Here is a 22,313-nt window from a genome sequence, read left to right on the forward strand (position 1 = left end):
ATAAAAAGCAAAGACAGACTTGTATTAGCGAGTTGTGTTCATAAAGCAGGTGAAGTCTGGGACATTCGAACCTGGGAGAGAGATGCCAGGGCTTTCAGGACCTGGAGAATGAAGGAGCAAAGCCGTTCAAGAGCCGGCAGGGAGCAGACATGGGTGTGTGTGTGGCAAGCATTGCTAGGTGGTGGCATAACCCTGGAGAGGTGGACTGTGTAGTCCAACAATGATGCAAAGGCATCCTGCAGAATGCTCTGCTTAGCTATGTACAGCGAACCAGAGAAGGAAAGAAAGGCGCTGGAAGTGGTATCGAGATGGCATGATCCCGATACTGCAGGAAGAACCGTTGACGCCAACTCGACAAGCTAGGGTTAACGTGAATGGTGGGAGTACCAGGAGGGGCCATGGGCAGGCGCTAAGTTGCAAGGAGTATCACGAATACTGGGAGATTCATCATACTTGTCCCGTCCCAGTATCTGTGAAAGCAGCACAGTATAGAACGACTACCAAGGGACTCATCATACTCGTCCCAGTAACTGTGAAAGCAGCAGAGTACATAATGAATACCAAGGGACGTATCATATTCATCTCAGTAACTGTGAAAGCAGCAGAGTATATAATGAATACCGGGGGACTCCTCACACTCTTCCCAGTGATTATAAAAGCAGTAAACATAGTCAATACAGTCAAAAGACTAGCAATATGTGTCTCAGTGGGTGAGAACACCAATACATTAGCAAAGAAGAGCAGAGGAACCTACATGCTGGTTCCCATAAGTGGAAGTGCTTAGAAGATGACAAAGTGGCAAAAGGGACCAGGGACACTGGCCTCCATGGAATGAAAGTCTGTGAAACAAATGCAATTGAGAGAGATATTGAGGCAAAAGAAATCCAGAAGAGTACAGGCAAAGACCCTCGAGTGGGGAAACGAGGAACTGTAAACAAGTCAAGACAAGGGGATACCTCACAGAAGGTGGAAGAGTCCCCTTGAGAAATTAAAGGAAATATTGAACTACATCACAAGGAACTAGCTCAAGATAGACTGTTAAGGCTGAGAAGGCCTGTCATTGTCATGACCACTGTGAGGGAGCACGAGTTGTGTCACAAGCAGGCTCCCACCAGAATCCTGAGGGCCTTAAAACCACTGCAAAAGGGCTCCTGGAGCCAGTCCTGGCGCCTTTGGCACCAGGCTCATATGTAGGAAGGAAGGGCTGTTCAAGCTAGGTCCCATTTATGTACATGGGCCTTTAAATCCAACATGGACACACTCACACAGTCTAGTTCTAAGAACCAAGCCATGCGGTCTAGTGTTTTGGGTGTGGCAGGCCTGTAACTACTTTCCCTGGTACTACTTTACCTGGGTTATATAAACCACACCCTGACTGCAGAACACGCTTCGTGTTATTATTATTCTGTTTTACCTGAGAAAACACCATCCAGCACTCAGCATCTCAACTGGGCTGCAATCTGTGGAAACCGAGAGAAGAAGAAACATCACTCACCTGTGAGTACTAGCTTAAGGACTCCCGGCGAACCCCTACCACAGCTGCTGTTCGAACATTGCGACCTGCAATAACGAGAAAGGGAAAAACAATATTAGAACACGCGCTTCCAAAACCTCGAATTCCATCAGTCTTAACTGAATTCCATCGCGCAACGCCACTCTTCCATCCGGAGCACCACAGCAACATCTGTAAAGGAAAAGAGACATATTCAGGTTTGCTTTCAATATTAAACAACCGCACAGCGCTGTACTTACCTTAACGGATTCCGGGGGCCTGTTTTTCATAGCGCTCTCATCCACTCGCAGCACCACAGCCGCCTGTGAGGAGAAGAAGAAGAAAACACAGGTTAGCTCTAAAAGACAATAAAGGCGCTGCCCTTCGCGCTTTCTCTTACCTAGACAACGTGCCTCTCCATCCAGCAAGCCAACATCAAGACCTTTGCACCTGAAAAGAAGGAGATAAAGACATTAACGAATTCCCACCATAAACAGAACAAAGACTTACAATTAACAAACCTACCTGCCTACCAGCAGATTCGGGGTCACAGCAGGCCTGGGCCTAAGGAAGGCGTACTGCACCAGTGAAGCAACTCGGGCAGCTCGCCAACAAACGTCAACCGCCCCTGCACAAGAAACGCAGGACGGACAGCTCACCCTACAAATAACTAAGATTCATTATTCAGCACTGGGCAACTACGCATCCAGGGTTCCAGATCTCGGAGCCTTCCAGGCGCCCCCGGGGATATCAGGTTAGCGTAATAGTGATTCTCCTGGAACCCCTTTTAGTTTTGTTAGTTGATACAACCCTTAGTTGTAGGGTCAGTGTAGGGTAGTTTTGGATAGAGGGCAGACCAGTTTGATTTGGACTACCTAATCGACGATGAGCACCCTACTTAGATTTGTTAGGTACAGAATAAAAGTTTTTGTTAGGGCTAGAGAAGCCTTTTGTTTATTATTTGAAAAAAAATCACAGGTACAAATGCCACTTCTTTGTCCACCTCCTTCTTCTGACCTACCATGTTTCCTTCCACCCACCTTGGGGTCTGGCTTCCACCTCGTCTTGGGGTCTGGCTTCCACCCCACCTTGGGGTCTTCCACCCACCTTGGGGTCTGGCTTCCACCTTGGCTTGGGGTCTGGCTTCCACCCCACCGTGGGGTCTTCCACCCACCTTGGGGTCTGGCTTCCACCTCGGCTTGGGGTCTGGCTTCCACCCCACCTTGGGGTCTTTCACCCTACCTTGAGGTATGGCTTCCACGCTGCCTTGAGATTGGTCTCTCAACCCACCTTGGGGTCGGTCCTACACCCCGCATTGGGGTCTCCTGGGTACTTTGGCTGAGTGTTTAATTAACATGATCAAGGTTCTAAGTAGCCATGGGCAACACGTTACATATGTATTTTCTGTTTTGAAAGATTGCACAAATAAGATTCGAGTCCTTGTTGTTTGTTTAGTGGCTTTTAGGATTGAATGGGTCTTTTTCTAGTGACTCGACTGCTTTGCCATCCAGTGTCGCAGAGACGTCTATGAAGTCTCTCTAAGATGAGGAATCTAAATAGAAAAATGATCATTGGAATAAGCTGCATATCTGGCCATAAAATGCTTCTTTTGCACCATTATCCTCATGCATCTTGTCGCATGCATGCAAGGATAGCATTCTGGAATGCATGATCCCATGCTTGCTTGCTTGCTTGCCCTTTTCGGGCTACAATGGTAAATGAGACGCAAGCATAGAAAGTCACATGGCTTTGCAACGGTTGCGCCACTTAGCTGTGAAGAGGGTCCCGATCGTGCAAGCTGGCGTTGTGTTGCGGCGACCCCAGTCTCCACGGCTACGATGGCTTTTCAGCCCCTGCATTTCCTTCGGCTGCCTTGGCTGTCCTTGCCTGAAACCTGAGCCTCCTTTTTCATCGCAGCAGCCTCGTTTCTGACCGTGAGAAGGCGAGAGAAGTGCATTGGTTTGCTAGGAGATAACTACAGTGTGTGTTCTCTGCAGATACTATCACACCTCTATCCTTTCATCTGTTTAGTTAACCAAAGTGTTCGGTTTTGACCTGCTCCATCTGCATTACTAACCTGCAGAGAGCGTATAGCCAAGATTCCACACTGTGTCGCGCTCCTGGTGTCTGTCCTCGTGGGCTTTTTCTTTGCATGTCCCTGCCTGAACAATATTTGCACTGTGTTATTGGACTGATGCCCTGCTAGCATTTCCAATTCCGCTCGGCTGAAGCCATCTACAGCTCGGCCTGGACTGTGCGGAATTGAATTCTCTCGGCTGTGCCTTTTTTTTTAAGCCCAACAGGGTATTTGGTGATGTTTTCTTCGCTCCCCTTCCTGCCTCCTCCGACCACCGCAGAAAGCTGCTATGAAAAGAGCTAATGTTTAATACATTTGCTTGGGTAGCACAACCCTTTTGGAATGTGTTCCTCTTGTAGTAAGAAAAAGGATAGATGGCATTTAGTATAACACGAAGTGTTAAGTGCCAACCAACTTTAATATGAGCCATTGCAAAACTCAAAACTGGGTCCCACGTGGAGATGGCATGTTTTGTGAGCACTAACCACGTGTACATGGGCTCTGACATCCGTAAATTTGGCGTTTACAGAATCTTCCCTGCCAGTAACTTTGTACATGCTCTGTTGACATTTCTCTTTGAATTGGCTTCACTTCTGCTTTTTTCATAGGCACCTTTTCGTATCTTTCTTTGTACGTATGCCATTCAAGGTGTCGCAAAACATTTTGGAAAATCGATTACTACAAATAGTTTGTTGTGTGATCAATCGAGAATAATCCCACCATCCATGGGTTCTGCTCACTCCAGGTCAGCCACGTCAGAGTCCAAAGCAAGATGCTTTTGAAAAACAAATGTGTATTAATTGAAACTAAATACCTGATGTTAAGGTGTAAGTCCAGGATGGTAACACTAGAAATATGGGGAGTTTTAGGTTTTTGACTCTTGTGGCGCATATAGATGGCAAGGTGTGGGCACGTCCCCATCTCTGTGCACACCCTGGCATGTAACACTATGGTTTTTGTACATGGCTCCTTGCTTCCCCGCTAGGTTTGCACTTTATGTGCAAGATATTATGTATTAGAGGCAGTTAGCGCCGTCTGCATTCATCATCAACAAGAGAACCTATTTGGTTTTACCGTGCTGGTGATTCTGAGCCTCATGTGCTGAACTTGTGCTTATGTTTTGTTTTCCCATTTCTATGTCCATCCGGACAAGAAATCCAATACCCAATGGACGAGGGCCTTCAGGCGCATTACAGTGCTCAAAATGCCTTTCGGGTTCTTCTATTTGACTTGTTTCTACTTTTCATCACGCCTTGCCGAAGCCGTGAAGAAAACCATTCACATAGCTGAGCTTACAGCTGAAGCTTCTGCCTTTTCCCTTTTTGGAAACCACTAAAAATGGCATCTCTTATTCTCAGCATGATAAACCATTCTTTAATTTTTTTCTTGCATCAATCGCCACTTGTAAACCAACACTGAACGGTCACTTAATATTATATAACATGACCAAAATAAAAGGTATTGTTTCAAGTATTAACGTTAGGATATGCCTCATGTTAATGTTAAAGAACCTTGCAAGGAACTGTAAAAAACCCAGTCCGGACTGTAAACATTTCCTAAAATATATCTGCATTAAGCTTGTATTATTGTGGTCCAGGCTCGGACTGGCCAATAGGGCAATGCCCGAACCAGAAACGGGAAATGCTAGTGTGGGCCAGTTAGACTGGTCAAAGTGGGACACTTTTTTGGCCAATGTGGGCCAGTTTGATGAGTTAATTCACCATGCGGCTAGTAGTTTTGACCATTGCAGCTGAATAAATATTGTTTAAATTGCACAATTTGCATCACATTTTATCAAGAACCTCCCCTTGGCTACTCACTACTCAAATGATCTATCACAAAAGGAGTAAATTGCCATTTCCAACAGTGGGCCACTTTTTCATTGGTGCCCGAGATAATTTTATGCCCCAGTCCGACCCTGTGTGGATCCGCCATAGTTAAGCTTTAGAGTTTACAGCTAGTATTTTGAGACTTTGGGACTACCAGGAGTACTTCATTGCCGAATATCTCATGCTCTGTTTCTTTCTTGTTTGTATGTGTAGGGTAGACGGAGGTGGAGTGTTGAGTTAGTGAGTGGGTGGATGTATGATTAGTGTGGTTTTGGTTACGTTTGTTCATCTGGATGGGACATATTGCTGTATGGTGAATGAGTGGGAAGGTTGTTTGGTGGGAGTTGTTTGGTGAGAGTTGTTTTTATGGGTGGTGGAAATTGACGGATTGCGCACCTCACTTGTTTGCTGTACCAAAGGTTATCCAGCACCAGCAGTTAGAATGTGCGTTGGTTGAACGTGGGAGGTCTTGTTTTGTACAGCCGTGCGCTACACCCAAAAAGGGGTGCATCCTAGTTCTGATTGAGTGACCAGCTGTTTGGTTCCCCACCCATGCCCCCAGCACCTGCTGGGTATGTTTGCAGCACTGGTTGTCAGTGTAGGTTACAGCACAATTGGTTGTGTGTTTGTTAGGGGGAGGTGTGATGTGTTTGTTATCCTGTCCCTGCTGGCCATCTATGAATTTTGTTAGAATGTTGGTGCTTGGTGTGATTGGCAGCTCAATAGAATGCTGCTCTGTGAGTGTTCTGAGAGTTTCATTTGGGGCTCATCTGGGTGTGCTTGAGGATGGCCGGTGGATGTCCAATCCCTGTCTCTCTGTCGATGTATATAGTCGAGAGTAGCTGCAGGTCTGCAACTGTACATATGTAAATAAAGCTTACCTGGTTTCTTAAATACGTGGCTCACAGCTGGTCAGTGCTTGGACTATTCTTGCCCACCAGGTTGGCGCAACACCACAAAAAGTCTTGCACCTTCCTCCCAATGGCGCACCCACTAACCTCAGAGCTGTGCTTGTCCTGGACTGCACAGCCCCCACCAGTACATCAGGGACACACAACAGGAGCACCTGACCACGACAGCAGCCACTCAACCAGGACGGGGTATCTTTCTCTGTCACTGCCATCACTTCTGCTTTTCTCTCTGAAATCCTATAGTGGGGTGGGAGAACCTCCATGCACCGTGTGATACCTGAGCTCTCAAGATCTGCGATTGTAGATATAGTGCTCATTGCCAAACAAAATAGCCTAGATTCTCATTGACACCCACATGCTCTATATGGTCCCTAGGCTTAAGAGAGCCAAGCCAATCATGTTGGTCACCAAGGCGTTAGCGAAAAGAAATATTCTGATAGGTCCCCCAAAGAGTACCCTGATCCTGCGGCCCCCCGGGACTGTGGAGGCTACACTATGTGAATCGTGACATTGACTAAAGATTTGTTGGTTGCCTAGTTTATAATCTGTGGCTTTTTGATGTGTGTAAGTAACCTTTACTCTTTTCATTGCTTGTGGGTAGACTCGTTTCTAAATCTTTCTATGTTGAACGTGATGTTTGCTATTGCTCATTTTAGAAGTACGATTATTCAAAAAATTCAGACATTTCTTCATTTAAAGCAACTTGTTTATGGAACCCCTGCACCTTACTGGTAATGCCCTTGGTGTGTCCTCTCTGCACAGTGCTCTGTTGCTTCCCAGCTATGCTTGCGCTTTGTAAATCCCATGCTTGCATGCATACCATACTTGAATGAAATGTGCTCTTTTGCCAATTCAGCCATTGTTTTTAGGAATGTTTCTTTCTCTCCGGTTCTAGTCTGGAGACACACCTGTACTTAAATATACGCCTGCCTGTTATGAGAACTTGGTCATATTGTTACGCATCCCTCCACATTGAATGTCTTCATGTTCCTTTCAGATATGTATGGCGCTTCTCCCATGGGGAGCCCGATCTCCCCTCATTCCTTGTCCTCCGACCCTTCGTCCTCGAGGGATTCCTCCCCCAGCCGCGAGTCTTCCATTGCATGCGTGAGCCCACAGCAACCCATCGTCATTCATAGTTCAGGAAAATCCTTTGGATTTACCATGCAGGCCATCCGGGTCTACGTGGGCGACACTGACGTGTACACAGTTCATCACATCGTTCAGGTAAGGACCATCTTATGCTGTTCTTCTGCAGATGAGATGTGTGTGTGTGCTTTTCTTATTGGCTGGGCAAATGTAGTGTCAACACACTTTAAACAAAAGAAAGAAAAGATTCAAAGTAACCTAGTGGTGGTGACATAAAGTAGACCGCCCCATGTCCCAGTTCAACAACTCTGCATAGCTGCAATAATATAGCCTTTCGCCTTGTGCCATAAATTGGGGGAAGGGTAATTATCCCAAGTGATTATGACCCCTCCTTGGGTCTATTAGGCTATTAGCACATAGTCTTTTGTAGTTTTCGTGGTGAAGTTAAAAATGGTACTTTGAGAGTGAGTAAAGTAAATAGACAAACTGAGTTGCTAGATTAAATGTGGATTATTTTGTACTATTTAAATAACATGGTTGCCTTCATAAATTAAACCTTTCATTGAAACGTAGTTGAAATGGAACAGGTTTAACATGAGCGTGTATTAGGTGTCATATGAAAGTAAACGGTTTCTCTTTAAGAAAGTGAAGGCATTTTCCAATGTTTTATCTTTCTCTCCTGTGTGTTAAATAGTATGTTGCATCAAAAAAAGTTCCTCCCAGAGAGGACATTTTTTTGTTGAAACAAAATCTTGCCTGGTAATTGCTGTAAGAACACACTGGACAGCTTGTGCTTTAACAAAAAAAAGTAGTCTTTTATTGACTAAAAAGAATAAAAATAAATTGGATCAAAATTCTCCTTTGCAATCAGACCAATGTAGCTTGGGTCCGTGGCCCTTTAAGGAATAAGAATGGATTCTGGCCCTAGTCCTCGTAGGCCCAGCGGAATTCTGCAGCTCTATCCTCGCCTTCCAGCTGGTTCTGAAACAGAAGGAAGAAGAATTTCTCAATCCTTTCTTAGTGTCTTCCTTATATAGGGGCTGGAGTGTCACTGTCCAATCAGGAACCTCCACACTGTGAAGTCTTGATAAGCCCCCCCAATCCCCGCCCCTTCTTTTTGGAATGAAGGCAAGCATAATGTTTTCCGAACTGGATGCCTGCTGGGACCGTTGTTCGGATTCTCAGGATCCCGTGTGTTGGGTATGTCACCACAAATCTCACTTGTTTGTTTAATGGAGGTGTTTATTGGGAGTAATTCATCCAGTTAAGTGTAAAGGTTTCTCGAAGTGACTTTGTCTTTTACGGAGTCTGCTGATAATGTTTCAGCCGTGCCTGTGTATTCATGCCAACACGTGTTCGCTGTGCTGGCGTTCTCGCTATCCTGGTTACGGTAGGTCTCCCTGCCGCTCACCGCTGCAGCGAGCGACCCTGGAACGGCCTCATTCTTCCCCGGGTGCGTTTGAAAGTGCAACGTAGCAGCCGTGTCAGCGAACCCAGCCCAACACATGTTTGTTGCGCTGGCGTTCTCACTTTCTTTATCACTGCCCGCTGCATCAGGAGGCCCTTTACTTTGAGCGTCTATCCAGGGTTCCCTGTACCCCCATCATGCGTCTTCCAAACGGGTTGGACTTTCTACACCACGGTCAGCTGTCGTCAGTGGGCCACATTCCCCTCGCGCTTGTTCATGCCCTCCTTCAAAAGTGTTAATGAGCCCGGCACAAGGTCATCCCGCCGTTCCTGGCTCTGGGCTTTACAATTGCATTATTCTTGCCTTGCCTGCTTCTGTAGACAGAATGTTTAGAATGCAGTCAATGACACTAGTTATTGGCTGCGTGGATGTAAATCATGATTTCCATGTATTAATAGGCGTTATTACCCAATGTAATTGTTTTCAGTTTACCGACCATGGGAGAATGAAACGGTGAGGAAGCCCGGCCCATATTTTCATCTGTGAACGCAGGTCGCACACATCTCTGAGGCAAGCACTTTGCTCAGTACTGTGGGATGTTTTTATCCACGCATCCAAGCCCTACCTCAAAACTATGCAGTACTGACATGGAAAACATCATGATGGACCGAGCTTCCCAGAAAATGCACAGGGAAATGCATGAAGAATAGGCTGCCACTCATTTTTGCCGATGTTATGGGCACAGAAGGACACTGCCTAAAACCACCATTGAACTACCCACACTTTAGTCTGAAACCATTGGGAATGGCAATGCTGATTGCCAAAAGCAAACCCATAACTGTTGGGAATTCATTTTCTTAAATCCCAAAAAGGGGTGCAGTACCAGTACTCACCACTATCCAAAAGCCGGCGTTTTAAAACCACCAGATTTTGTAGAAAACTGAATAAATGAACCCAAAGCAAGCCAAAGAAAGACTTACTGAGAGGTGGATCCAATGTAAAGTTATATTCTGAAGTGACTTGAAGGTTTATAACAAGACTGGCTGAGCTGTGGATTTCAGCAGTTTAAGTAAATTGGGACTGAAAGACACTACAAATCTAAATGTTTAAAAGAAATGAGTGACCTACTTTGAGTGTCACATAGGTTGCAATTGTTTAAATGTCATAGTTTTAAACTTAGAATCAGCATCCTAGCTGCATATGTAAAAAAATGTCTTGACTTAAACTGGGGAACAGAAATGACATGTAGCTAAAAACTGGCTTAAAGAGATTCCAATTTTGCCTGGCAACTACCCCCCATCAGGAGTGAAACTTGAGTCACAGCTGTGTTCCCAGGCCTATCTGCCTTTTGCTGGCCACACTAAGGATATGCCATCTCTCTGATAATTGAATTAAGGGGAGCCCCCACAGAATACAGGAGCTCTGAACAAAGCCCTGTCCTGACCCAGGCAGATGGTTTATTGCAGATGTCGTAAATGTAGCTTCCTCCTGGAAGGACAAAGGAGGGGCACTGCCTGTGAGAGCAAGCTGGCTTGGCAGAACTGGAAAAACCAGAAATTCAACCTTGTGCTGGGGGAAAACCACACCCCTTTGGGGCCAGAACATAACTCTAAAAAGATGAATAACTCATAGAGCGGACATGTGAAAATTTTATAAATGATACCATAATTCTTGTGATTTTTCTGCCCACATTTTAAGAGGTTTTTAGAACCGGTGGTATGTTCAGGGGGGTTTTAGCGGAAAAGAGGATATTACTCAAAATGTGTGCATGTGAAAAATCTGACACTTCATCAACTAATGTCCATACTCCTTGCGCACGTGTGTGTAAATTTGGGTTAATGTCCGGTATTGCAAACCAGTTAAAAAGTGCAAAATATTGCCATTTCTGAATGCAAGCCCTCAGGAAGAGCAGATTTGGACAAGGTATCCCTCCTGTAATGCATGATGGGTGCATATGATTTTAAAACAATATGTACCTCTGCAAATATGTATTTGGTTCAAATCTAGATTTGTGTGCAAGTTGACAGGAGGAGTGGACTCTCTGCAGGCTGTAAAATGACATCACTCTGACACAACTTAGTTCCCCCAATCAGGGGAGAAATGAAAGCTTGGCCAATGGCAAGTGGAGAGGGGTAGGGTCTAGTGATGCTGCACACACACCCATTTAAAAAAAACAGATAAAAGCAGACAGACAGGACAGATAGGGACCTTCAAATCCATTTGCTGCGGGTCGCTCTGCCGGGAAAATCCATACTTTACCTCCATCAACCTTCAGAGACCCAGATCAGACCAGCAGAGTAGAGCTGACCTGTTAGCAGAACCAGAGAGAGCTGACCCAGATCACTGTGAAGTGCAGAGACCAGAGTCCAGTCTAAAACCTGACCAAATCCGTGGCGAGGCCCATTTAACTCAAGTATATAGTGTGAGTACCTAGAAAACTGTGCAGAACCCAATCTCTTAGTTAAAATAATCTAATGCAAGCTATTTTAACTTGAGTAAAACTGTCACCTGTCATTTGTAAAGCTGTCACTTGTCATTTTCTAGTTGCAAGCTGCACTTGTCTTTTTGAACTTTAAAATTTCAAATCTGAAAAACGACCTTTATTTAATCGCTCATATCTACGTGACCGTTTGTCCTAAAGACTTGCAGTAACTTTCCTCAGAAAGCTTAGAATCGTGGCTTTCCTACGAACCTAGAACCGCATTCCTACCCCCTATAGTTTTGCCGTAATCGTGAAAAACGCACTCGCGAATTTTGCCGCGATTTGCAAATTTCTCCATGTGTGAAAACAGAAGCTTCTTGCTTTCATTTGCCAAAAATTCGTTTAACCTACCAATTACTCCTAGATCCTTGCTAAAGTGAGCCTGGACTAATATTAACTTGATTTCACTCACCCTGAACCTCCTAGAGGGAATTAAAAGCATTTTAGCATATTTTTTTCTACATTGTCAGCACATTTAAAAGCATTTGGGCCTGTGTTTTCAACGTCTGTAGTCTAAGTTGCTGGGTGAACTGAATCACATTTGATTGCATTTCTGAGAACTGTGTGCCTTCCTTCCATTTCCTTGCATAGCATAAAAGGGGGGGGGGGTGAATTGTCCAAGAAAGTGATTACATTGTCTTTTGCTGAAATCCTATCAAGTTATTTTCTGTACTGCATTTCATTCCACATTGCATCCATTTGAAACCATAAAAGTATTGTTGCTATCTTATCCATTTCATGTCAACTCCTTAGTGATTATCAAGAAGTGTGCTAGTGCCAGATTCTCCGTTGTTAATCTTTATCATCTCAGATTAAGTGTGATATTCAATTATTAATTTATTATAAAGTGTGATAGATATATATTGCTTTACTTCTCAAATAAACCTTTTAACTTGCAAAACAGAACTACTTCTTGGTTCAGTGGGGTCAGGAGGATTCCAAGAGAGGGGTGTTATATAGGGGTAGTCATCCAGAACGCATGAACTGGACATAAAGATATATCAATAAGGGTTTTCATTCAGTATTCTAGACTAGGCGTTGACTTGGCTGTAGTGCTGAATTGAATCCTCTTACAGTACTATCCAGCTATGTCAGCTATCTCACTGATGAAAGGAGATCATTGACAGCCTCCTGCTGATGGCTGCAGACCCACATGAAACCCATGTCAAAAACATGGGTGCAGGTTTGCTCTGGATCGGCACATTCTCATCTCTTAAGCTTGGGAAAAGTCTACACTGGCCCCCACCCCATTTTAGAAGTCCTCGCTGATGTTGGTGTTTGCTCATGCCATGAAGGATGTCAATTTGGATGCTACCCCAGAATGTATTCATTCCAGTTTATTGTGCCTGTTTTCTTCTTGCATCTGCTGAAACCCCCTGCTGCCCACTAAAATGAAGGGCGCGGTGACGGCCATCATGTTTACCCTTGCACATCTCCCGCATGCACCTGGCAGATATCACCTTGGATTGACTGCGCGTCTCTGGTGAAAGGTGCAAGGACCCAAGAGGAACTATAGTTTTTGCCATGAGAGGAGACACATCTGTGAAAGGTTGTGACTGCACGGATGCGTTGTGTGCTGGGCTTCTTACTACAGAAAATCTGCAGCCATCAGAATTAGGGCATTAGTGGAGGAAAACACATTATTAAGCCAATACACCTGTCCATTTGTGGTTTGCACTATATCATTTATCAATATTGCCTACTTTCCTATTAGTCTTTGCTAATACAGCTCTTATATTCACAAACTGCTACAGACATGTTTCCAAAGGGCGATGAAACAAGAACTAATGAGTTGGCAAATAACTCATAATATGGTTCCAAGGAACAATTCAGTTGGGAACATGTCAATATAGCTTTCTTATAATTGTTTACACCTTTCTGTACCTATGTCTCCAGCTTTACCTACTTAGGGTCATAACTAAAAACAACAATTATAGGTTAAAGCATCTCACTTTTTTGTGTCCTTGTCAGCATTCAAAAAGTGATCTATGTGTTGTAAACAGATGTCATCAGCCAGTCCCTTAACCTGCTGAGCTGTCCTTATAAAGTGTAATGGGAAGGAAGGTTATATTGATACAGTGCAAATCACTCTCCTGCATGCATACGTATTGAGATGAAATAGCACCTAACGGGCATTGGTAGAAGGACCCACATGTGCTATAAGAGTTTATTGCCCTTGCACCACCCAACCCAGTGAGCTAGCCCACCACTTTCACCTTTTCGCATCCCATCTTTTTAGTCCTTTCCGCTGCCTTTGCCACTTTGGATCCTCCCACCTTCAAATTCTTTACCTGTTTAGCTTCAAGGACACTGTACTTAACTGTGTGTCCTCCCATCTCTCTGACAGCTCCCCCTTCCTCTCCTGAGACTACAGCGCCAACTCCCCAACATCCTTTCCCGTGGGATTTCCTCAAGGATCAGTATTGGGCCAGACTTTAACCCATATGCCTCCTTCTTCAGCAAACACATGTCCTCCTTTGACTTTAAATATCACTTCCTCTCCGACGATACTCCAATATTATTATTCCAACTTTTCACCCCTGGAATCCCAAATGCATAATCAACTGCCTGACTGCCATCTGCCACTAGATGAGGCGACACTGCATCGTGCTAAACTCTTCAAGGACAGAATCTCTTTTCTACCTGCCTCCAACACCAATCCCACTCTCCTCCCTCTTTCGCCTGACCCCCTCATCCTCAGGCCCATTACTCAGAACCTTGGGATTCATTTTGACAGCGACCTGCCTGCCCCCTTTTTCCAATTAGGCAGTCCACCCCTGTTTATGCCACATTGGAAGGCACAGAATAGAAAATTGCGCTCTTTCAATGCCTCCTTCTATTTTCTACTCTATACATTAGTGCATGGTCTTGCTATTGCCTCACTGACCGCTCCTCACTATACTCTCCCTCTCAAACTCTATGCCCCGCAACTCCTCCCAACCTATCAATCTCCCACTCCTCCCCTGAGCCTCTTCCTGCTTCTGCTCATTTTCCCTACTTTCCCTCCTCAACTGGAATGCTGGCCCTCTTTTCATTGGAACTCTTCAAAACGAGGCTTAATCTCCCCCTGCTAGCAATGGAAGGAGCCCCGAAACCGCAAATCCTTCTATCCAAACTAACGGCCCAACCCACCTCACCAACCTTCTGCCATCAGGACTACTCTCTAAATGTTAAATCATGTAGTAATATCCTCCATTCCCTGTCCCTAGTTTGTTCATAACCTTAGTTCTTGGTCAGCTTGAGTAGGTCGTGCACTCCAACAATGTAAAGGCAGTGTACCCTAGGACTGCCACTGCTCTGTTATTGCCTGCAAGTAAATATGTGCACAGATTGCTTATATTATTAGAGCATGTTCATTTATTCCTCGTTTATTCTGTGCCGCCTAGGACCTGTCAGTGTTTTTCTGGGCCTTGTAGTTTTTCTTTTGCATTCTAAATCCAGGACTGCAAGTCCCAGGAAAGCAATGAAAAACAACTGTCTGAGCCTCCCCAAATGCACACGTGGCTTGGTGGCATGTATGGTTATGTGACTGCACCAGTGCTCGTGCATCCACGAAAGAAGTTGTACACGAAGTAGTGCACAGCTTCAGTGATATGGCTCCTTGTTTGGTTCGGAATGGTTTCTTTGCATAATACTTCTCCGTTTTTCTGTCCTGCCAGTATGGTGATTTATACTCTTCAAAATAAAGTGTCTGATTGGAAGCTGATCATAAGCATGTGTTCTATGTTTTGAAAGTCGCATATGTTTTGTTTTCTGCAGATTTAAAAAAAGTCATTTATTGTCCTCTATGAGACCAATTGCCAAATGGAATACATATAAATGTTGGTTGCTTGGCATGACATATGGTCTGCAGATATTAAAAGCATCTTCTTCTAAGTTTGATGTATTTTTTGAGGTCATTTAAATGTATTGCTAATTATTTAAATTGTAGTGTGTGCTTTTTGAATAAATGCTATGTTTGCTACATGTTGATTGTTGGTGAATGTTTTAAATATATACATATGTCAGGTGAAGACTTTTAAACTATGGCAGTCACTGGTGTAGTGGTGCAACAGCACAGAGGCTTGTTCGGAGAGTTGCTTAAAAAGGCCCGCCCAGGGGCATCCAGCTTTTGGACTGCGAGAGAATAGCAAAGGATAGCAGACGAGGGTAAAGGGGAAGACACGCTAAACACACGTAAGAGATTTGTGCATCTAGGTAAGGTTATGGGGGTGGTGATGAAGTTGTGCTAGGTTTGTGCATCTAGGTAAGGTTATGGGGGTGGTGATGAAGTTGTGCTAGATTTGTGCATATAGGTAAGGTTATGGGGTGGTGATGAAGTTGTGCTAGATTTGTGCATCTAGGTAAGGTTATGGGGGTGGTGATGAAGTTGTGCTAGATTTGTGCATCTAGGTAAGGTTATGGGGTGGTGATGAAGTTGTGCTAGATTTGTGCATATAGGTAAGGTTATGGGGTGGTGATGAAGTTGTGCTAGATTTGTGCATCTAGGTAAGGTTATGGGGGTGGTGATGAAGTTGTGCTAGATTTGTGCATCTAGATAAGGTTATGGGGGTGGTGATGAAGTTGTGCTAGATTTGTGCATCTAGGTAAGGTTATGGGGTGGTGATGAAGTTGTGCTAGATTTGTGCATCTAGGTAAGGTTATGGGGGTGGTGATGAAGTTGTGCTAGATTTGTGCATCTAGGTAAGGTTATGGGGGTGGTGATGAAGTTGTGCTAGATTTGTGCATCTAGGTAAGGTTATGGGGTGGTGATGAAGTTGTGCTAGATTTGTGCATCTAGGTAAGGTTATGGGGGTGGTGATGAAGTTGTGCTAGATTTGTGCATCTAGGTAAGGTTATGGGGGTGGTGATGAAGTTGTGCTAGATTTGTGCATCTAGGTAAGGTTATGGGGGTGGTGATGAAGTTGTGCTAGATTTGTGCATCTAGGTAAGGTTATGGGGTGGTGATGAAGTTGTGCTAGGTTGCATGCCTATAAAGTAACTTAAGAATGATAAAAGGGTGCCGCTGATTGGAAAAGGGGAAATGCTTTAATACTCCTGAGAACCAGCAAATACCTTTTCGTACCTTCAGATCCCATGACCATTTCGTAATGTTAAACAAGACATTTCTCAACTCGGCCTTATTAGGGGACATACTCGTTATATTTTCCCACTGCCCATAGTGACATTCTGTGCCGTTTTTAAATTTAAAATAAGCTTATACAAGCTTTATAGCCAGAACATTGGCAGTGTTGAAGACTGGAGACGGACTTGGGAAAAGAAGGATCGGCCAATTAAACTGGTTTTGAACGTATGCTCTAGATGCTACCATTATTATTCTTATGTAACTTTTCATAAATGTTACATTCAAAAATCTTATTAATTGTTCACCGTAATCTAAAATGGCCAACAATTAATAAGATTGTTGATTATAACGTGCAGCACCCGATATAAAAAAGGGACACCACGAATTTGGGTTTGGACCTTTTTGGCAGTGCCCTATTGATTTAGTCTTCCTTTGGGTTTCTAGACTGAAAATGCTCCGGTTGCTGTAATCCCATCAGGCCATTGTTCTTCATAGGGTTGCCATGACTGCAGCTCTCCCTCTGGCTAATCCACACATCCCTCTGTTTCCCTCTCTCACTGTAATGCCATTGAGTTGGTGGAGGGGTCGGGTTGAACTAGCTACATTTCATCTTTGCAGTAATTGAAACAATGGTCAAATGCTAATTTCCTTTTGTTGTTTACAAATATTATTTGTTAACATTAAAAACATTGACCATAATAAAAGTGGCATTTAGAAGAAACAACAGATAAAAGTGTAAAACAACAAATGGAAAGTTGAATTGATAAGCTCGAGAGGACCAAATTCCCACATTCACTTCATCCAGTGGAAGGACTGCTGTCAGTACTCCCGGTGGGAGTTCCGTCAGAAACTTCAACGGCAGCATATTACAAATAGTTTATCAATATGCAGAATTGTATGCCTTTGGAATATATATATATCACAGAAACAAACCTCTCACCAGGTACGCATTTGTCTTGCTGCACTTCAGAATATGATCGCAAACCTTGTTGTATGGGGGATGCAAGGTACTGGCTGTGAGGGCCAGCACAGCTTAGAAATTGCTGCACTAGGATATTCACACACATGTTCTACTTAACAGCTCTTAGAATGCTAAGATGCTTTGCTAGATATGCTGAAAGCTGCCATATGGTGGTCCTCATATGGCAGAGTTGGGAGGGCACTTTGGGATTTTTGATTATGGTCCAAGTGTCAATTAGTATCCAAGAGGCCTGTAAGTCTTAATGCCTCGGGGGTGGTGGGGGGGGTGCATTACTGGAATAGATGCATCATCAATAATAGATCACCCCTTGCAGACTGCAATGCTACTAGATGACCCCCGGCAGGTGAGTGTGATTAATACATTAGTAGAAGCAAAGAACACGCCAGAATCCCCATTTCATTCTGGAGAGGTACGTCCAGTAATATATACCTACTCGTGGTTTGGCTATTGTAAATACGGGACTAGAAATCTTGGACGATAATTTGCTGAAAATAACGTTGTCCTACTGTAAAACCAAAACCTTAATGAAAAAGTAAACGGCAGTCACCAGACCCGAACATTCACCCACTACAGATCGAGTGTTGGTTGGTTGGTAGTTGATGATTACTGTACTGTACATTAAGACCCTTACTCTGGACATTATTAAATATAATAATGCTTCAGAGGGGCAGAGTTGTACAAAGTCAACAGCAACTCGCACTGGCCTAGGAAGTGCCAAACATTGAAAGGTAACATTTGAATGGTGGCATGACTATAGTGCCTACGTTTGCCAATTCCGCTATGGGCCTGGATCCCCCAGAAGTAATCAAAGTGGGTCAATGTAAGAGTTTTGGCTGGTGATGGCATTCTGTACCCTCAGCCAGTTTCGGTAGACTAATGATCACCTCTCTGAATCTACTTTATAGCGCTTGTTCAAAATCATAAAAATAGCATTACACTAATAGCGCTTTACAGTAAATAAGCATGTTACCCCAAAGATCCTTGAGCAACTCTTGATATTGTACACAGAATTACTGTTTTATAGGTGATATCGGGTGGAGGACATTTAATGAAAAATGAAATCTTCAATGGGTAGGGTGGGAACTCGATTGCATTTATGTACTTCCAAGTGGAATGTTCTGTCCTCTGCAGACATGATAAGCCATGTAGTAGATGTAGCTTCCTAATGATGGATACATAGACCATGCCACTGTAGTGGACACAATTCCAGACTATTTGTGGCCAAATAAGTGGTGCTGTGTTAACGAAACTGCCCTTTAATGTGAAAAAATAGCAGTTTATCCAAATGTCACTCTCGGTATATTAATTACCCTCCTCTTCCCTCATTGGATAATAAAGGTCTAGTCTATGAAGAATATATCTGGCATTAATGACTGATGGGACCACTCATCTGTACAGTTTTTAAAGCAAAAGAAACATTGGTACTGTGCGACCTCATCTGTCAGGCACGGTTGACACCCTCAAGGTATATTGTGATGCCTTAAGTGGGTTCAAATATTGAGGGGTGCCCTAAAATATCCCAAAAGAGTATTTATTTCTGGTTTAGCCTAAGAAGCATAACTAAAAAACAAAAGCGGGTTAGCCTATGGAACTGAAGGCATGGCCCAACCAATTAGTTTGTTTTCTATGTATTAAACTACACTGGTATGATTGGGAAATAATCAATAAAAAAAGTTGTAATTGTAGCGTCATTAATCAGCATTTAAAGTGAATAATTTTCATATTTATAAATAACCAGATACAAAAAATAGATAAATGCCATTTCCAATTCATGTAAGAGGGCTCAGTTTTAAAGTGCTTGCTTTAGACCCATTCTTAAATCTTACAGGTCAACTATTGGCATTCCAGTAACATAGATCCAGGGTGAATGTGCATGCATCTGCAAACATTGTGTGTTATGGAGCACACAGCCCCTTTCATCAAAACAGAAAAGCTTTGGGCCCACGCTCAAAATTCCAGATCACCATCCCTCTGAGACTGAAAAGTATGCGCTCAAAATCTTTGCCCAAAAAAAATTGAAAACTTTGTCTCCTAATGCATAACAGTTTGAAGGAACATTGAAGTAAAGCAAATGTCTTACTACTCAAAGCAGCCTGTAGATATGCAGGCTAATGAGGTGTTAGTGCCCTTTTGGCTCCTTCTGTTTCAAGGCCTCCATGCATTAAAGGTTCAGCACTACTGCAGTAGAGGTGGTAGCATATTGGTAGAGAAAGGAAAGTGTGGGTTTTGCCCGTGGTCATGGGCCCCAAACATATTTATTTTAGCTGTATTCTGCTTGTAGATGGATTGATTTTGGCAGATTATTGTTTTTACTTTGATTCTCCACTCATAGTTTGCATATTATAAAAAGTGATCAATTTCTTTTTGATTTAAATTGTACATTTTCCACCTCCATTTTTAGAGTGTTGAAGAAGGAAGTCCTGCGTATCAGACTGGCCTTAAGGCAGGAGATTTGATTACTCATATGAATGGAGAGCCGGTACATGGGCTTGTTCATACAGAGGTTATGGAGCTGCTGTTGAAGGTATGTTCTTTAGGTTAGCCTCATGATTGTGTTGAATGTATTCATTTACACAGGTATCCTTTGTTATTAATCTTAAAAAAATGGACAAAATGCAAACAAATACTGGACGGATGGCAATGTGCATAATGTTAAATAAAAACTGTAGTTAATAACTGGCACTCTTGACCTAAAGAGAGGATTCCAAATGTGTTTGCGCACATTGATTCGGAGCATGGTGGAACTGCACATGGATATCCTTCCTAAATCTGCGGATGTCCTATCCATGTCTCTACTTAATTTCCTTTTTCTCTCTGCCTTTAGACAACTGGGACGAAAAGCACGGTACTTTATCCAATTTAAAATAACTGAGGGGGGAATGTGCCTTCTACTGAAATCCCAATGCAACGTAAAATGGACGTCTTTCAATCCTGATAAGTCTGAGCATTTCCATTCTTCCGTGCTTGATCAAATGAACATCCAAACATGATTTTCTTCAGTGGCTTTTGAATATGTTCTCACTTCTTTCTATGAAGCTTCATTTGAGTCACACATCAGAAGAAAGTCTTCATGAAATGTTATGTTTGGAGAAGACTGTTCCTTGATACATATTTTAAAGCGCCCTTGCATTGAGTTAACTCTTGCAAGCACTTTTCAGCTGGTTTGGGGCCTTTTTAAAGAGAAGAATATTTCATATACCAAGAAAGAATAGTCTGTTTTTGAACACCGCAGGACAACGGAGGCTGTTTGTAGGTTGTATGGCACTGATCCCTACATGCATCTTTCTCCCAAACTTCAGAAGCTTTTAGTGAATTCTTTTTGTGTCCCGATGAAGGACATTTATCAAAGGCACACTAAAATGCTTTACTCACAATGGTCTATGAGGTAGAAGCACGAAAATACGTACGTTATCGCAAGTTTTGGTTCCCTGAACAGGTAATGCTACTTCTAAAGCAGTATAGCTAGAATGTATGCTATAATTTATATATTTTTACATTATAGCAATAGTGACCTAAAGTTTGCAGCTCATCCAACCACATAAATAATACAACTCCAAATGGATGACTTAGCCTATATATTTGAAGTGTTTCCTGCTAGGCAAGACTTGTATGAGTGCAACCATTACTCCAGTACCGAATAACCGGTTCATTCAAGATTGAACTCTGGGGTACACTGGGTTGTGGAGGGAAAATCAATTATCACGCACACCCTGTTAATCTTTTGCTTCATGAGTTTCTGGTCACATTTTTCAAGAGACTGTGAGCTCATTTCTGTTATCTAAAACATATGAAACTATCAAAAGTAGACAGATGAGTGATACGTCACCTAAACCACCACCTTCCCTTACACCTGCTACAGAGTACAGTTCTCTCACAGTGTGAGGAAATGGATGCCATTAGTAAACCTTTCGTTGTGTACTTTTTTGAATACGCCATCACTCGAGCATGACCAAGTCGCTTTAGATTCATTTGCACATGTATTTATTGCTTTGTATTGCAAAGTATTTGCACTATTCCCTTGGCCAAATTCTGAACACTCCATTTACAGGTGGAGATTGTGATTTGTACACAAGTCAGCAAAAGCTAAGATGTTCATGGCAATGTGAATGATCAGATTATACATTTATGAACATTGTTGTTAGTCTGACTGCTGCAATTGCTCAACTGCTTTTGCCTTTCAAGCACTAAAGAGTAGAAAAAAATATATTTTTTTATGCATTGCCACGGCGCCTTGTTGGAATCCGCGCCAGGTGCCCCCAACCATGCTAGGCTGGATAGCTAGTGTCATGTTCCCCTACTGTATGATTCAAAACAGCACAACCTGTACTGGGAGCTACTATGTCGGCCACAATAATGGACTTTCCAAATTGCCCTGACACTGGCATCACCCCATTCCTTGTCCCACTCTATTCCTACCCTCGCTACCACCCTTCACAACCAACCACCCAATTGTTATGGACTCCTACGGCCACACCCACAGCACAAACATGCACACCACCACCCAAACAGCGTATCAGTTGTGAATGCACAATATCCTCAAAGAGAACCATTCCATCCCCACTCTGGGCAAGTCTAGACTCCAACGCCTATGATCAAGAACTAAGTATCACCCCCATTGCATCACACCAGACCAAAAATATCTCAAGCAGACACCACCTTTGAAGCGCTGCTGTCAACACAAGCCCACAATCCCTACTAAACCAATTCCTACTATCTCGCACCCAGAAACCTCCACAGCTGCTGATCTCAGCAGGCCGAAACCCCTTACGGACTTTCATTGGGCCCTCATTAATGCCCGCTCTCTAGGAGCTCACGTCATCGAAATAGATGACCTCATCATAGAGCTAAAACTAGACATTGCAATAATCACAGAATCCTGGCTCCATCAAGCTTCTGGGCCTCTTCTGATGTTGGCAATCCCACCAGATTATACCATCCTAAGAACCGATAGGTCCTACTCTCACGGAGGTGGAGTAGC

At 43.4% G+C, this 22,313-nt stretch overlaps 1 protein-coding gene across 5 annotated transcripts in view; it reads left to right on the top strand.

Moving 5' to 3' along the window:
* MAST4 (microtubule associated serine/threonine kinase family member 4) overlaps positions 1-22,313 on the top strand; it is a 2,307,007-nt gene that overhangs the window by 2,233,137 nt on the left and 51,557 nt on the right. For all 5 annotated transcript variants that reach the window (XM_069627380.1, XM_069627381.1, XM_069627384.1 and 2 more), the window contains 2 exons: positions 7,307-7,536; positions 19,737-19,859. In XM_069627380.1, coding sequence (XP_069483481.1) covers positions 7,307-7,536; positions 19,737-19,859 — 353 coding nt within the window. The remainder of the gene's footprint in view (positions 1-7,306; positions 7,537-19,736; positions 19,860-22,313) is intronic.

Source organism: Ambystoma mexicanum, chromosome 6p (assembly GCF_040938575.1).
Source record: "Ambystoma mexicanum isolate Mex_15411 chromosome 6p, UKY_AmexF1_1, whole genome shotgun sequence".
NCBI classification, from domain to species: Eukaryota; Metazoa; Chordata; class Amphibia; order Caudata; family Ambystomatidae; genus Ambystoma; species Ambystoma mexicanum.